The 16,912-nt window shown below is 43.1% G+C and overlaps 1 protein-coding gene across 1 annotated transcript; it reads right to left on the reverse strand.

Moving 5' to 3' along the window:
- Window positions 1-945: 945 nt before the first annotated feature.
- On the reverse strand, window positions 946-14,702 carry sap30 (Sin3A associated protein 30kDa). Its single transcript, NM_001016618.2, is given in 4 exon segments — window positions 946-1,231; window positions 2,239-2,337; window positions 5,708-5,833; window positions 14,396-14,702. Coding segments are annotated over 4 exon segments (585 nt in total). The 5' UTR covers window positions 14,633-14,702; the 3' UTR covers window positions 946-1,108.
- Window positions 14,703-16,912: the final 2,210 nt, after the last annotated feature.

The raw sequence follows: 16,912 nt of genomic DNA on the forward strand, positions 1-16,912 counted from the left end.
TGACACAAGAGATCTTATTCGGGGAACCCATGAGCAACTCTTTCTGGGTTTCAAAAGTTCCTCAGGAGTGTTCAACACGTGAATCTCTACCAAACAGGGGAACATTGTCAGAGGACTTTGTCTATACAGTGTTGTACTATCCAGGGAAGCTGCTTCTTTGGTGCACTGTATTGGAACATGACTTTCATATTGGTCTGTCTAGACCCTATAGCCCACGGCATGCTTATGAAAAATGCTCTACATTTTACAAGTGCTACAAAAAATGATGCTAGGTTCCATGTATGTTTCCCTTTGGATACTAAAGGCTGTCACACGTTCTATAGATACTTACACATAACAGCAGCCTTTAAAAACATTCCAAAAGTACAATTATTTGTTTATAAAATTATAAATATTGTTTATAAAGGGACAATTTACCACAGTGATCATATAGCCAAAAGAAGTCATCCCATTTGGACAAATAACGCCCTTTATGGCAAAGTCAACAATTGACAGCTAGGACAATTGTCTGTGAACACTTTTTGGAATCTCCCTAGAAACCTTGCCAAAATGTTTCATCTTCTTGTTTTGTGGATCACAATTCAAATCATACCAACCAATCATTATAATCCTTCAATGATACCCTAACTTGCTGCAAACTTAAAACAATGCCATCATTAATTCTCACCCAAACAATTTATGGTCACCCTGTGGCAGAACGATGCTTATGTGATAATATGATAACACTAATTCTTCCTACCATGGCGGTTTTGTGGCTATGCTGACTTACCTCAGAACATCAGGTTAGATGTCAGATGCAATGTTAAAAAGAGGTGATACGACATGAACTTCCACATGGCCAGGAGTTAATTGTGAGTGAAATTATTGCACTAGATACAGACACATCAGTCACTTTGTAGTTAAATTGCCCTTTAACAGTCACATGCACTTTTAGACATCCTTCAATTTTTTTTTTTTAAGTAATAAATTTCAGTCTTTGAGATTGCAACATATACAGCTTCCACAAAAAAGCACTAAAATAAACTATTTTATTTACAGATGTTATTCCATAGCAGAGCTTGCCGATATCTCCAGCAGGTCTAAATGTCCATAAAACCACTCCTATGTTCTAATGGAGACCACCATCAGACTTGTGGTCCAATTTGTTCTTTTCATTCTTCACTGAGCAGATAAAATATGTTAATGTGTCCTTTTCATTTACAGGAAGTGTCCTGAAATGGCATCCAATTATCTAAAAGAATAAAAAAAATGCAAAATGACTTTCATGAAACCGTGAAATTTAGATTGCATCATTAACCTATATATTATACATACATTCTATATATATATATATATATATCACTGTGAATGTTCTGAATCTTCTTTTTATCTTCCAGCCTGTTACTGAGACCTCTGCCTGAATGCTAGGGTCAGTAAGCAAAATAACTGAACTGGTCATCTAAAGGTAGAGGCAGCTATCCAAATGTCTGGAATTTTGGGAACAGCTAAGTGATCTTAGGGCCATATCTCCTGATATATGATGTGAAAAACACCACTGAAGTCTATGGGAAAATCTAGAACTAAATCAGGAAATCCTTTTATTACTGAATTGAATCTGGTCCTTATCATCACTGGGGCAACTGCCACAAAGGTCCCCCAAGGGGTACCAATTCACACTCTTAAAAGTGAATAAGCCTTTAATAGATTGTTGATGAGTTGTTTTACAGACACTTATAGAAATAACACATCAATCCAAATCTATGAGGGTATCTTTGCCATAAGACAAGGTGGCACCTTACCAGGAGGAGCAAACAGCCATCCCTGGTAAAATGCAAGCATGCATACAATCTGGTCTGCAACTCAACCAACTGTAGATTGCCGGGCTGCTGCGATAGTTGATTACTCTGCATGTGAACGGAAGTCAATAAGTGGAATTTTGGCCAAACCCCAGTAGTGCAATCACACCACAGTTTGATCTGCTAAATTGGTACCTAGAAAGGTCTAATCAAGGATAAATGATCACAGAGTTTCATTAAAAAATTTCTGTTTTTATAAAATGTCATTGTAATCTGCTTGCTAAGGTCAATTACCCTACTGATCAGATAGCTGTATGAATGGTATTTTGGGGGAAGAACAAACAAAAAACCCTAACATACTTAATAAAACAAAATAAATAAAAAGTAAGAAATGACTGAATGAGTTGATAATAGTTCCTATAAGGTTACAGTGATAATATTCATTTTAACCTGTTGTACTTACTTCCACCAACTGAGCTTTATTTAGCCCTGGTCTTGCTTGAAGTTTAAAATGTCGCTTATATCTTCTTAGTGTGTTTACTTGCAACTGAAACAAATCGACCTGGAATGAACAAAATGTTTTTTGAGTTTTATGGCCACTTGTACAATAAATGCAACTGCATGCAGACTGTTTTTATTGCTTTCGCAATATCATCAGAAGGCTCCTAAATGCTGAAGTGACCTTCAAAGCAGTGTTTGGCAAAGCAATAACATATAATGGATTTTATTTTAGCACAGACACTTTAGTGACATTACCATAAGTTGCTAAATATTTTGGCTGTGTTTTATAGTGTAGTCTAGGATAAAGATTAGGACAAGAGAAAACGGCTTTAGAAAGATGGCTCTTAAGCTGAAAACATATCCATTGCTATGGCGTGTGTGGCATATTCTCTGCATAGTTTTTCTCACCGGGAAGGTTTTAATTGAAACCGCCCGCCATCAGGTAAATTTGGTATGTTTTTGGGCTGTTTACCTTAAAACCAAATGACTGGCTACTCTATTTCAGGTACTTGTTCACTGGCAGAGCATACACCACATGTAATATGTAACATGAGTCTAAAGGTGGTCATACACCTAAAGATCTGCTCATTTGCCCACCTACATACTGGGCCTAATTGGGCTGATCTCATCATTTGGCCTCTTGGCTTGGATCATAGCAGATCCCTATGCAGTCCTCACCTAACAGGAATTTTAAACCAGACAGATATCTGTGGGGGAGACTATCAGGGAGTTTATACATGGGCAGATAAGCTGCTGACTTGGGGCAATGATACATGACAAGATTACCACAGGCAACTAGTCTCCTGCACAAGGCCAATCCTGCCATGAGGCAAAGTGAGAACCTTTAATATACAATTTTTTATATTTATAAGGGTTTCAAATGGCCAGTCAAAAAAGAAGGACCAGAGTTAATTCAAATATCCATATTAAAAGCATACAGACCCCACAAAGTGCCGCCTTACATGTCCTGTACCCATACGGTACTTAGTCATAGGACAACAGCCTATGACTAAATATTGGATGGGTACGAAACGCGTAAGACAGCACTTTGTGGGGTCTGTATACTTTTAATTTGGATATTTGAATTAAAATGTGATTTTTTAAACTGACATGTTGTGTTGAGTTTGGGATATTTTTCTGATAAAGTGAGAACCTTGCCTTAGGCGGCAGAAAGTGGCTAGTTACCATGGGCGTCAAAAAGCTGGTAACTTTAAGAGCCCAATTTCTGATCTTAAAATGAAAATTTGTCTCTGCTAGTGCAGAAAGTTTTATAGCAATACAGCCCCCTCTGAACCCCTTTTGATGTTAAAGTTGTAAGCAAGGTGCAAGGGGGTGGCATTGGGGCTGCTGCATCAGGCAGCAGCAGACCCAGGATTGGCGCTGCTCCTGCAAATCATTTCTCACCAGCAAAAATGTAAATCTCTGGTGGGAGGGCCCAGGGTATTCCTATTTAGGTCAATGGAAGGGCAACTGCCATACACGGAGCTGGAAATCACATGAGTAGAAGAAAAATTGGAATCTCTAAAGAATACCAGTGCCCTTAGATGTGAAATGAGGTAGAAAGGGTAACAAAGTCATCAGACTTATCATCAACATATATCTACTGATCTCTGGAAACCACTACTCAAAATCAAGAATAAAAAATATTGAACAATATTGAATAAAACAGTGCCAGAATATTGAATAATAGAGAATAAAACAGTGCACTCAAAAATTAAACATGGTAAGGCTGAAAATTGGACATTGAACCCCATCAAAATGAGTCATAAACAGAAAACAGACAGACAATATCCCTTTAAAGGGATACTGTCATGATTTTTATGGTGTACTTTTTATTTCTAAGTGACACTGTTAACATAGCAAATCATTTACTCTACTATTCAAAATTTTAATTTTCAACCAACAAATATATTTTTTTTAGTTATAATATTGGTGTGTAGGCAGCCATCTCAGTGCAATGTACCCGAGTCTGAGCATTCAGAAGGAGCCAGCGCTACAAATTAGGGTAAGAACCCATGGAGTACTCACCCATGGAGTGAGTTACTTGCCTGCGATAGATCTCTGCTATCGCGGGTGATTAACCACTCCGAAAAGGGTTTCCACTGGCAACAATAGAAGTCTTCGGTGGAAAGCCATTCACATTACTTGGTTTTTCAAACTCGCGCAAGTTTCCTCTTTGCCGGTGGAAACCCTTTTTTCGGAACGGTTACCTGCCCGCCATAGCAGAAATCTATCACAGACGAGTAACTCACTCCATGGGTTCTTACTCTTAGAAATACTTTCAGATAACCTACTGTTTCTCCTACTCCCATGTATCTGGAGGAGTCCTAAGCCAGACTTGGATTTCTTATTGTTGAGTGCTATTCTGATATCTACTTGGAGCTGCTATCTTGCTGCCTTCCCATTTTAATGCTGATTGGCTGCTGAGACGGGGGTGATATCACTCCAACTTGCAGCTCAGCAGTAATGTGTGACTGATGTTTATCAGAGCAAAGGTCACATGGCTGTGGCACCCTGGGAAATGAAGAATATGTTTAGCCCTATGTCATATTTAAAAAAATCTATTTGTGTTTTTGAAAATGGATTTCAGTGAAGGATTCTGCTGTACCAGCTCTATTAACTGGTGCGTTTTGAAAAAACATGTTCCCATGACAGTATTCCTTTAACTGTGTGAGCCAACCAACTCTCATACCCAATATCTGTAAACATAGATATTTTGTCTTCAAGAGAAAGTACAGTCAATAAAAATATATCACACTTATTAGAAGAATTCATTTAATGTTGAACAGTATTTTTATACATTTATCTGCCCACAGTTTCAGTGTCTCTCCCTTCAGCTGTTGACTCATTTGACAGTTATATAATGAGAATAGGGTTGCTAAGGAGAGGGTGGAGCAATAGCTCTTTCTTACAAAATCACTGAACCCAGCCAGGAAAGAAACCCAGTCCAAAATACATTTCCTCTTCAATATAATGCAACATTTCATTACCTTAGATTTTTGATCATCCAGAACAGTAGTGCCCATTTGGAGGCCCATGAGTTGGTATTTGTACCAATGGCTCCATGTACATCATCATTTTGATATAATCTAATCTACAAATAACTACTATGTCAGATAATTAGCGCACTACACAGGAAATGTTGGGCAGAGCTGATCTAGGGAATATCTGACACACAATATCTTACTTCACAAACTATTATGGCCTCAGAGTTACCCCTGAACAAACCCTAGCATATTAGATAATGTCTTGACAATTCAACAATTGAAGCTTTGCACAGCTAGAGGGGGAGCTTTGTAATGATAGCAGTGCAATGCGAGACAGCAATGTTACAATGCAGTTGCTTCTATAGCTTTCTAAAAAATAAAAAGGCTAAAAGTTACATTTAGTTTATGTACAATATATACAGTCTAGGAGGGAAACATAAATACCTCAGGAGTATCAGCGTCATGAACAGGGGAATCACCTCCATCATCATCACTGCCTTTCCTTTTCCTTCTATTTCTGACACTCTGAATTAAGTTCTTGTGAAAGTCACAAATATAAAGGTGCCTTGCCTAAATAAAGGACAGAAACAAATGTTTGCAGATATATCCTAGAGAGAAAATGATCATAAACAGAACAAGCACAGACTTTTCCTACTATCTGGTAAAGCTTAGTAAATACTAGAAATGGCGGAAGTGGAAGACAAGCAGATCATCTACTACAGGGCACACAATTTTATGGGACTCCCATAATGCATTGAGATACATATGCTTTCTCACTGACGGTGGCATTATTAGTAGTTTTGTGCGTTACAGAACCCACCAGCCATCCCTGAATTTTTTGGAATTCAACTATATTTTGAAAATAGGATGTGCAGATTGCACCAACCTGTCACTAAAATACTTGGTTGATAGTGTCTACAAGAACATCTGCCAGAATCTAACACTCCCTTTAAATGCTGCAGGAATCAGGTTGCTGCCCAACAAAAAGTAGACACCAACTCATCTCAGGATGCAAAGAGTCATGTCTGAGGTTATGGCAGTTGTCCCCCCAAAAGTTTTGTTTTTTGAATAGAAGTCCTTAGGAAAGCAGGTCCTCCGGATGATAGATAACAGAACAGGACTAACCATTCCCATTTATAAAGGCGTTTTATAAATAAAGGTGTTTTATACTAGGCCTGTGTGGGACAGTTTGTGAATTTGTGCACTTAAAAATACTAGAGCCTATTTTGAATCTCAGGTCTCTTGAGTGTGAAATTATTGTTTACTAGTGGGTATATACAGTAGATTATACAACTCCAGTAGGAGAATGGACTAAAAGTGGCTTTATATTTGAAGATCTGCTTGTTTGCCGAGGTCGTCAAATGAGCTTATCTGTCACCGATATGTCCATCTTGAGGTGGACGACATCAGATTGATTTGATTGTTTGGCCCGTCGCATCGAATTGACGGGATACAGGCCATCGAGATGAGGACTGAATTGATGTGGTGATGCACTCCTCATCACTACTGGATATTTAAACATGCCCGATTTTTGGACAGCTATCGGTTGGGGAGGCTCATCTGGGGGCCCCAAAATCAGACATCAGCAGTTTTTATAGCCTGTGTATGGTCACCTTAAGAATACAAGGTGAACTGTCAGACTTTGCTCAGATCAACCTATTTAAAAAAAAAAAATCTTGCCTGATGCCTCTGATACCATTGATATCACAGCATACATTCGCAGACATGGGGAATATTGGTGTGTGTTTTTACCAGCATGTATCCTTAGAGGCAAACTCTTATTGCTATAGTCATGTATATACAATATGCTGTATTAGATATATCAAATGGTATATAAATTAAATCTTTATAATCAACATGTCAGTGATTTTACTCCAGACTGAGGCCAATATATTTCACTATTACACCACCTCGGAGCTGGAGTATCCCAATCAAGTCAATGGGACAAATCACATGGTAAAAAAAAATTCGGACATATAAAGGGTGTAGAAAGCTATGCAAAGTGGTGACAATTAAGACAATCAACACTCCTGTTAAAAAAAACCAAAACATTTCTCTTTTTAATCTAGTATTTCACACAATGCTAAATACACCAAAGATGATTACACAACTGTGTAACCACTTATGACAGTATGAGGTATAATGGGATGCTGATGTGGTAATCCTTGGTGTATTCTATTGCAGTGCCTTTTGTAATAACCTATATAATTAAATATGTCAACCTCAACATAATATTATTTTACTCCTGCAAAAAACTCAGTCTTTTATGGTTTGACAGTTGCCCATTCCAAATCCTTGGTTCATGATGGAATGTGTGTATGAAAATCAGAATAATTAAATATATTTCCTTGATCATGTAACCTAAAGTCATTTAATTTTTGCTTTGGATTCAGCTTGGTCAGAAAATGGACAATGATCAGATTAACCTTGAACAAGACATTAATATCACGGTAGACATGGATCATGAATCAAGCACTACACTTACCCCAGGTATGCCAATAAATTCAGTGCAGCAAATGAATAGATTCAAAGCATTACCTCACCACACATACACAAGCTGAGTTCCCCTAAATCCTCCCATTCTGCTCATCTCTCTCACTCCCCCTTGCCTGCGATGAAACTCTATGGTTGTGCATTCCACTGTGAAATGCTTATACCAATTGATACAATTTAATCAAAGAGCTCCAAGCAGTATTAACAAACTCGGGCAGAGCCCTTTCTCAAGTTTCACTTGAAAAAGTGTACACTTGAGAAAGGGCTCTGCCCAAAACATATAGGGGTGTATTTATTATGCTGTGTAAAACTAACAGTAAAAAGCTGTGTAAAATAAGTGGAAAAGATCGCCATCTTAACGGCGGATATTACGCAGTTATTTTCCATAAGTTCTGGTGGAAGAAAAAACGCGTAAAACAATGACGCCATTTTAACGCCATTTTTATACGGCGAAGCCCGGCGAATTTTCTCGCCATTTCTTACACAGTATAATAAATATGCCCCACAGTGTGCTTATACTGCTAATAAAAAATACTGCAGTTTGTTAATACTGCTTGGAGTTGTTTAATTCATTCGTATCAACTGGTTAATTTGGGGTGATACACGGACACCTAAAATCTACACCCATATGAACTTTGAATGCTTTACTTGATACCATAATCCCTGTGTATTCTACGACTTAAATTAATAGGATAAAAGTTTTCAAACTACTTTTTGCTCATGTTCCCTTTTGATTTCTTTGCTCAATCCTCAATCCTTTGCTTAATCCACTGTTCTGACTCTCGTGCTATATCTTTTACATATAGTATTTTTCCAGTGCTACCCAAGCTCTTCTATTCTTTCTGCATCTGCCATTGTTTTTGGCTGGTTTCTCTCTCTCCTTCTTTCTGTCCCACTTGTCCTTTTATTCTAAACTGCATTTTTTTGCCCCCCTCCTTGTATTTTGTTCTGCTTTATCTTTCTCCTTTGCTTTTTAGTTGAGATTGCTGATCCCAAGCTGCCATACTGGCGCACTTCATACCCACAGGGAGCCGAGGTGCACGCTCACTTCCATACTAGCAATCTACCCCATCCTCTTCTTCAAATAAATACTGCTCCACACATATTTCCACACACTGTCACACAGGGAAGTCCCAGGGACTGTCAGAAAAGTTAATACAGACACAGTGGGCCCCCAGGATTGTTAGGCCCTGTTCAAATGCCCCTTTTGCCCTTTTATACAAGTGGCCCTGATGTGTCTAACTGCCTGCATGATGTCAGGATTCAGGGGAGATACAACTGAGAAACAGTAGCAATCGGCCTAGAAAAAACGCGTAATAGTATGTGTGTTTAATTATGAGGAACTGGAAATGATCTCTACAAGAAAAGGAGGATTAACCCTCACCAATGAATTAGCCTGGGCATGTTACAACATATGTTCTGGGCCTATAGCATCAGCTACTATGACAGTTGTAACTTTCCTTACTCAAGCTTTGATCATTTACAACAGTGCTGTCCAACTGGCGGCCCGTGGGCCGCATGCGGCCCGCGACCCCCCTCTGTGTGGCCCCCCACCTGTCTGGCTGCTTTGATGGCTTACCTTTGAGTAAGCATTAAATGGTATCAGTACTGAGATTAACTGGCCCCCTGCATGGTTCTCACCTCAGATTCAGGCTGTAATCCCTCTGTATTGTTTAAACATGTAATCCCCTGTGTTTTTCACACCTTTTAATACCTGCATTGTTCTACCCCTGCAGTGTTCACACCTCAGGCTCAGACTGTAATCACTCCCATTGTTCACTTCTTCACACCTCAGACATAGGTACTGTAGGCAGAGTATGGCACATACAGCCAGCATAGGGCAGGTAGAGTATGGCACACACAGGCAGCATAGGTCAGGGAGGGTATGGCACACACAGGAAGGGTAGGGCAGGCAGAGTATGGCACACACAGTCAGGGTAGGGCAGGCAGAGTATGGCACACACAGGCAGGGTAGGGAAGGCAGAGTGCTTCCTGTGTGTGCCATACTCTGCTTGCCCTTTGCTGCTTGTGGGAGGTGAACCTGGCAGGGGTTTGTAGTGGGAGTTTGTTAGCAGTTGGAAATAGCCATTAATGGTCCCTAAGGTGTGTAATTATGTACTGGGGGTTGCTCTGCTATCCACAGGGGAGGAGGAGACATGGAATTTAAGGGTATATCTTAATATGACATAATTCTTTCACATATGAATGATGGTTGATATCCCCACAGTAAGGACCAAGCATTTGGGATTTTGCTGTGCTACCACCACTGTGATAAAATAGGTGTGGTTTGAAGTGGGTGTGGTTTCAAAAAGGGGAGTGGTCAAAACTGGGTTCCATTAGCGGCCCTCCACCATGTATGCTAGAGAAATTCCGGCCCTCGGCACCGTAGAAGTTGGACAGCACTGATTTACAACAACCACTAAGCTTAGACTCCACAGCAGCTCCAAGCACACTCAGAGCCACTGACACACAACAGAGCCATTGCCTAACAAGATCAAAGATGGGGAGCTGCTTTGAAGGCATAGATGGAACATTATTGTTATAGGACTGCTGAATCCCTGGGCTGGAATGATGGAGAATATGAAATTTAGCATTTGAAGCCATATTTTGTAGACTTTAGCTCTCTTAAAAAAAAAAACACTCACAAAGTGATGTTGCCTCTGGAAGTTTTTATGCACACTAATTATGATACATCAAACAAATTGCTAAGAGTACAGAAATAGTGATGAGGGAAATTTTTCGACAGGCATGGATTCGCAGCGAAATTCTGCATTTCGCCATTGGTGGATTTTTTTTTGTGGAACGGCAGCAAAAATTTGCCACAAAAAAAAATTTTGCGAGTGAGGAAAAAGTTATGTTTGCTTTAAAAAAGTTGAGTCACACAAAATTTGCGTGCCAAGAAAGTCATGCAGTGTTTGCAAATTTCTCCATTTTGCGTATTTTTCAACAGTTAATTTTTTGGCGAAGCAAAACGGGACAGGGATAGGTCAGTATGTGAGTGGATAGATAGGTCAGTATGGGTCTGTATGTGAGTGTATAGATAGGTCAGTATGGGTCTGTATGTGAGTGTATAGATAGGTCAGTATGGGTCTGTATGTGAGTGTATAGATAGGTCAGTATATTTCTGTATGTGAGTGGATAGATAGGTCAGTAAGGGTCTGTATGTGAGTGTATAGATAGGTCAGTATGGGTCTGTATGTGAGTGTATAGATGGGTCAGTATGGGTCTGTATGTGAGTGGATAGATGGGTCAGTATGGGTCTGTATGTATAAATACAAGTGAAATTAGGTAAAGAGCTCCCATTACACATGAATTATGATTTTTGTTTACACCATGAGCACTTGTATGCGGTTTCTAGCCATGAAAAACCCTGCTAGGAAAAGTGCATATTGTCCTGTCAGAAGTAGAAAAAAAGATGTAATGATGACATTTACTTTGCTTAAATATAAATAAGTAAATAAATATAAACAGCTACACTGTCAGGAAGGGTTCAAAATCAATTTTCATTGGAAACAGCCTGTTAAATCTGCGTAACTAGACCAACAGACACCGACTTGTGACCAAGTACTGCTGCAGCGATTTCCTGCAACATCCCGGCACTGACTGCCGGCTGAAAGACAACAAAGAACTACAAATCCCTGGATGCTTTGCAAAAGACAAAACCCAGTAGATCAGTAATATTGCAGAGACTCATTCTAGCGTATACAGTCAGTAATACTATATGTTGTATATGGCAGGTTATATGGCAGCATCAGGTGTCAGCATACAAAGCAGCAGCAACACAAGGAACCGAGAGAAGGTGGCGAGCCCTGAGAGGGAGACACCTATTTGCAGCTGAAGGGCAGAGTTGAGCCATGAATTGAGAGAGTTGTGTGCGCAGCCGAGCAACTAATCCCTCACCAGCTGAGCCGTGTGCAGCCGAGGTGTGGGGGCGGGGTTAGCTATGGGAGAGAGGAGAAACAGTCCTTTCCATGTGTCATGGGGCTGTTTGGAAGCCTGCAAACGCGACCATGTTGTCTGCTCTTCGTCAATTACAATTTCTGAGGCTTTTTTTTTTTATATAAGTCTTCCTCGTTCAGCCAAGATTGTGAGGTGTAGTTCAGCCTCGGCTGAAAGTCCCCTGTCATAAAGGACTTCTGTTTATGGTGTAAACATCAGTGTGTGGATGAGTAACTGCAGCTCAGCACAAAGCAATGTGACACACAGCAGCTTCCGTCTGCACTCCCCACATTCAAACTTGCCAGTCAGCTAGGGAATGAAGCGATAACATAGGCAAAGTGACAGCGATCCGCCACAACAGCAGCGGCACTATCCTGCAGCAGAACTACACGGTGCGTCTGTGGCGCTCCGGCAGCAACAGTCTGTTTGCGGGCAGTGCGATTGCAGATAAAGCACAAGGCTGTTTTTGTGTTAGAATGAACTGCTTTCTCTACTAAATAAAATACAGTTTGCCTCCATGACTTTAATCGCAGCGGCTTACTTGTTGCCAATGTGATACACAAATGCTGCCTAACTTACCAACCTCCCACCACCCCTACACAATAAACACAAAACCAGCCGGCGAGGGGGACATGGAGCAATTGTTTCACTGCAACAACAACAACCGAGAGACAGAAGCAAAAGTGCACTGCGGCAGCACCACTAGGCAACTGCCGGCTGCTCCTCATTCCTATTCTGCTGCTCCTCATTCCTATTCTGCTGCTCCTCATTCCTATTCTGCTGCTCCTCATTCCTATTCTGCTGCTCCCCATTCCTATTCTGCTGCTCCCCATTCCTATTCTGCTGCTCCCCATTCCTATTCTGCTGCTCCTCATTCCTATTCTGCTGCTCCTCATTCCTATTCTGCTGCTCCTCATTCCTATTCTGCTGCTCCCCATTCCTATTCTGCTGCTCCCCATTCCTATTCTGCTGCTCCCCATTCCTATTCTGCTGCTCCTCATTCCTATTCTGCTGCTCCCCATTCCTATTCTGCTGCTCCCCATTCCTATTCTGCTGCTCCCCATTCCTATTCTGCTGCTCCTCATTCCTATTCTGCTGCTCCTCATTCCTATTCTGCTGCTCCTCATTCCTATTCTGCTGCTCCCCATTCCTATTCTGCTGCTCCCCATTCCTAGTCTGCTGCTCCTCATTCCTAGTCTGCTGCTCCCCATTCCTATTCTGCTGCTCCTCATTCCTATTCTGCTGCTCCCCATTCCTATTCTGCTGCTCCCCATTCCTATTCTGCTGCTCCTCATTCCTATTCTGCTGCTCCTCATTCCTATTCTGCTGCTCCTCATTCCTATTCTGCTGCTCCCCATTCCTATTCTGCTGCTCCCCATTCCTAGTCTGCTGCTCCTCATTCCTAGTCTGCTGCTCCCCATTCCTATTCTGCTGCTCCTCATTCCTATTCTGCTGCTCCCCATTCCTATTCTGCTGCTCCCCATTCCTATTCTGCTGCTCCTCATTCCTATTCTGCTGCTCCTCATTCCTATTCTGCTGCTCCTCATTCCTATTCTGCTGCTCCCCATTCCTATTCTGCTGCTCCCCATTCCTATTCTGCTGCTCCTCATTCCTAGTCTGCTGCTCCTCATTCCTAGTCTGCTGCTCCCCATTCCTATTCTGCTGCTCCTCATTCCCATTCTGCTGCTCCTCATTCCTAGTCTGCTGCTCCCCATTCCTATTCTGCTGCTCCTCATTCCCATTCTGCTGCTCCTCATTCCCATTCTGCTGCTCCTCATTCCCATTCTGCTGCTCCTCATTCCTAGTCTGCTGCTCCTCATTCCCATTCTGCTGCTCCTCATTCCTAGTCTGCTGCTCCTCATTCCCATTCTGCTGCTCCTCATTCCCATTCTGCTGCTCCTCATTCCCATTCTGCTGCACTGGCGATTATTATTCCGCGCTGTGTTTATGTGCCGAGCCCCGGGGGATTACGGCAAGAGCCGATGTGCTGCCGGAGATGCACTCGGACGTGTCTGTGTGTGTCAGTATGTGTATAGATGTATGTGTGTGTGGCCAGTGCAACCATAGGCGGCAGAACAAAGAGGCTAAAGTGCAGTGACAGTCTGGGCTCACACTCTCCCTGCCATTCCCGTATCAATGGCGCGGCCCCGTTCACTATTACAAAGTTCATAGTACCGCTGCCAATGGAAATAACGCTGATTAAAGCAACTTTTCCTAATTTCAGAGACACCTGTGTATTTTGTGCCCCGTCTGCATCTCCGCAGCTGTTGTTAAATATCACCATTACCCTGCAGTCTGCCGGGGAATGCTGGGAATTGTAGTCCAACATAGGCTGCAGAGAGGCAGGCTGAAGAGCCTTGCAAACGTTCGCTAGAAAATGAAAGCAGAATGTTAAGTGGCCCTTGTGGTAGCCCTTCCCGGCCAGTGGTTGCCATGCAGATGAGAGTTGGCTACTTTGTTGTTCCCACTGCAGAGAGGGAGAAGTCGAGCAGCCGCACAATGAGAGCCCCAGACAGGAGACAACATGGTGCAACACGGTATGAAGCCTCAGCCTGCAACATTGTAGCAGCGGCAGTAGGGAAACAATGCACTTGTCCGTACTGCAGTGTAGGGAACAGGCTGCTCTCACTCTCTGTAATCACTCACATTACCGGCACCGGGGGACGTGCGACAGGGGGGGGCACAGGCAAAGCTACTCACTGTTTTGTCCAAGTCTATCTTGACTTTCTTCTGGGAAATGCTCTTCTGGATGCGCTTGCTGAAGCTGGCATTGCCCGCCGGCCGGTTGCACCGCTCCCCCTCTTCCCGCAGGCAGCACACCTGCCCACTGAAGGGACCCAGAGCCGCAGCCCCGATTGTCGGGGAGACTGAAGCGGTCGGGGAGCCGAGCTCTGCTGCGGTCTCCCGGCGGAACTCCTCGGGCGGGTACCCGTTCATCATTTTGTTACAGATACAAGTCCGTGTGTTTTGTGTGCTTGTTAGCGCCCTGCTACAAGGCGAGCTCTAATGTAGGAGCACAGGGAGCCGCATTCGCGGTGTCAGCTGAGCTAAACAACAAAAACATCAACAAAGTCCCCTGCAAACATATGCTGAGCCGCCTAGGCATGTGCCTCAAGTGTCTGCCTTCCGAGCAACACATTCCCAGCAAGGTTAGGCTGAGCCCGCCCCTACTCCCCGGACACGCCCCCTATGACATGCCTCTACTGTGCTGCCTGCAACTGCTCTGAGCTGCTCTCTTACCCAAACAAACTTCCCGGACACTGTGCTGCTGCTGCCCCAATGGCACCGCATGTGCCCTACAATCCGCATGGGAAAAGCACCTTCTCTAGTTTCCCCCGCTTCTGCTGCCGACTCTGCCAGCTAGCATATTTTCCCTAGGATTTTCTGCTCTCTGCAAATCCTTCCTGCACTTCTCAGCCTCTTGAAAATCCCCCTAAACTGGCCAGGCTCCACTTGCTTTTTAACTACCATGTTTCCTGTGTTTTGTAGCTTTCATTTTCTCTCTCTGTATAGGAAATAAATGTATAGGCAATTCATGCAGCTATACATTAAAGGCATAACTTATTTTCTTTTAAAGGCTGCTGCAGAAATGTAAAAGCAGTGCAAAGTGCAGATATGGACATAAATCCATATTTTGTTTACCAGAATGGTAGAATTCCAGCATAATTGCAAGGACATAATAAACTGCATCCACTGCAACTTACTTGTGATGAACCATTACGCAATTGAATTGGCCACTGCTTTGGTAAATCACATTCATAGTGCAGCCCATTGTTGAAAAAGGAACATCAAGCACTCCGGACTGCAGAGATCTGCTATAAAACGGACTTTATTTCTTCATTTTAAAAGAACAAGAAATGCCTGATGCGTTTCGTGTGATCATGCACTTAATCATACGTTAAGTATTCCCTTAGGTTTTATGGGGAATCAGCACCAGGCCAAGGCCAAGGCAACACGGGCAACACAACCCCCCCATTCACAAACAAGAGCACTTAGTGGAAAGTAAACATGGTGCAGGCAATAGGAGGACAGGGGCTGGACTAGGCGTAGGCAACAGTAGAAGTACATGCCTAGTGCCCCCCACCATTGCTCCCTAGGCACGTGCCTCTTCTGCCTAACCCTAGTTCCAAATGGCGTCACTTCCAACTAGTTGCATTAAAGGGAGTAATTCACCTTTATTAATTATTATCTATTATTAACTTTTAGGGGCCTATTCATTCATTCAAATACGATTGTGTCCGGATGCTAAAAATTCGTATTTTCTCTAAGTTTTAGAACCGTGCTTTGCGACAATTTGTACGACAAAATGGTATTTGTCGCAACGAGTATGAAAGTTTCGGATTCATTCAAGCTTCGGTATCGTGACTTTCCTTGGGCCAGGTTGGAGCTGCAGAGTGCCATTGAGCCCTATGGGAGACTTTCCTTGGGCCGGGTTGGAGCTGCAGAGTGCCATTGAGCCCTATGGGAGACTTTCCTTGGGCCGGGTTGGAGCTGCAGAGTGCCATTGAGCCCTATGGGAGACTTTCCTTGGGCCAGGTTGGAGCTGCAGAGTGCCATTGAGCCCTATGGGAGACCTTCCTTGGGCCAGGTTGGAGCTGCAGAGTGCCATTGAGCCCTATGGGAGACTTTCCTTGGGCCGGGTTGGAGCTGCAGAGTGCCATTGAGCCCTATGGGAGACTTTCCTTGGGCCAGGTTGGAGCTGCAGAGTGCCATTGAGCCCTATGGGAGACTTTCCTTGGGCCAGGTTGGAGCTGCAGAGTGCCATTGAGTCCTATGGGAGACCTTCCTTGGGCCAGGTTGGAGCTGCAGAGTGCCATTGAGCCCTATGGGAGACTTTCCTTGGGCCAGGTTGGAGCTGCAGAATGCCATTGAGCCCTATGGGAGACCTTCCTTGGGCCAGGTTGGAGCTGCAGAGTGCCATTGAGCCCTATGGGAGACTTTCCTTGGGCCGGGTTGGAGCTGCAGAGTGCCATTGAGCCCTATGGGAGACTTTCCTTGGGCCAGGTTGGAGCTGCAGAGTGCCATTGAGCCCTATGGGAGACTTTCCTTGGGCCAGGTTGGAGCTGCAGAGTGCCATTGAGCCCTATGGGAGACTTTCCTTGGGCCAGGTTGGAGCTGCAGAGTGCCATTGAGTCCTATGGGAGGCTTCCAAACTCATGCACTGAAGGATCAAAGTCAGAAAGGTTTTCATGCCGTTTACGATCGTTCGGATACAAA

This window comes from Xenopus tropicalis, chromosome 1, assembly GCF_000004195.4.
Source record: "Xenopus tropicalis strain Nigerian chromosome 1, UCB_Xtro_10.0, whole genome shotgun sequence".
Taxonomy (NCBI): domain Eukaryota; kingdom Metazoa; phylum Chordata; class Amphibia; order Anura; family Pipidae; genus Xenopus; species Xenopus tropicalis.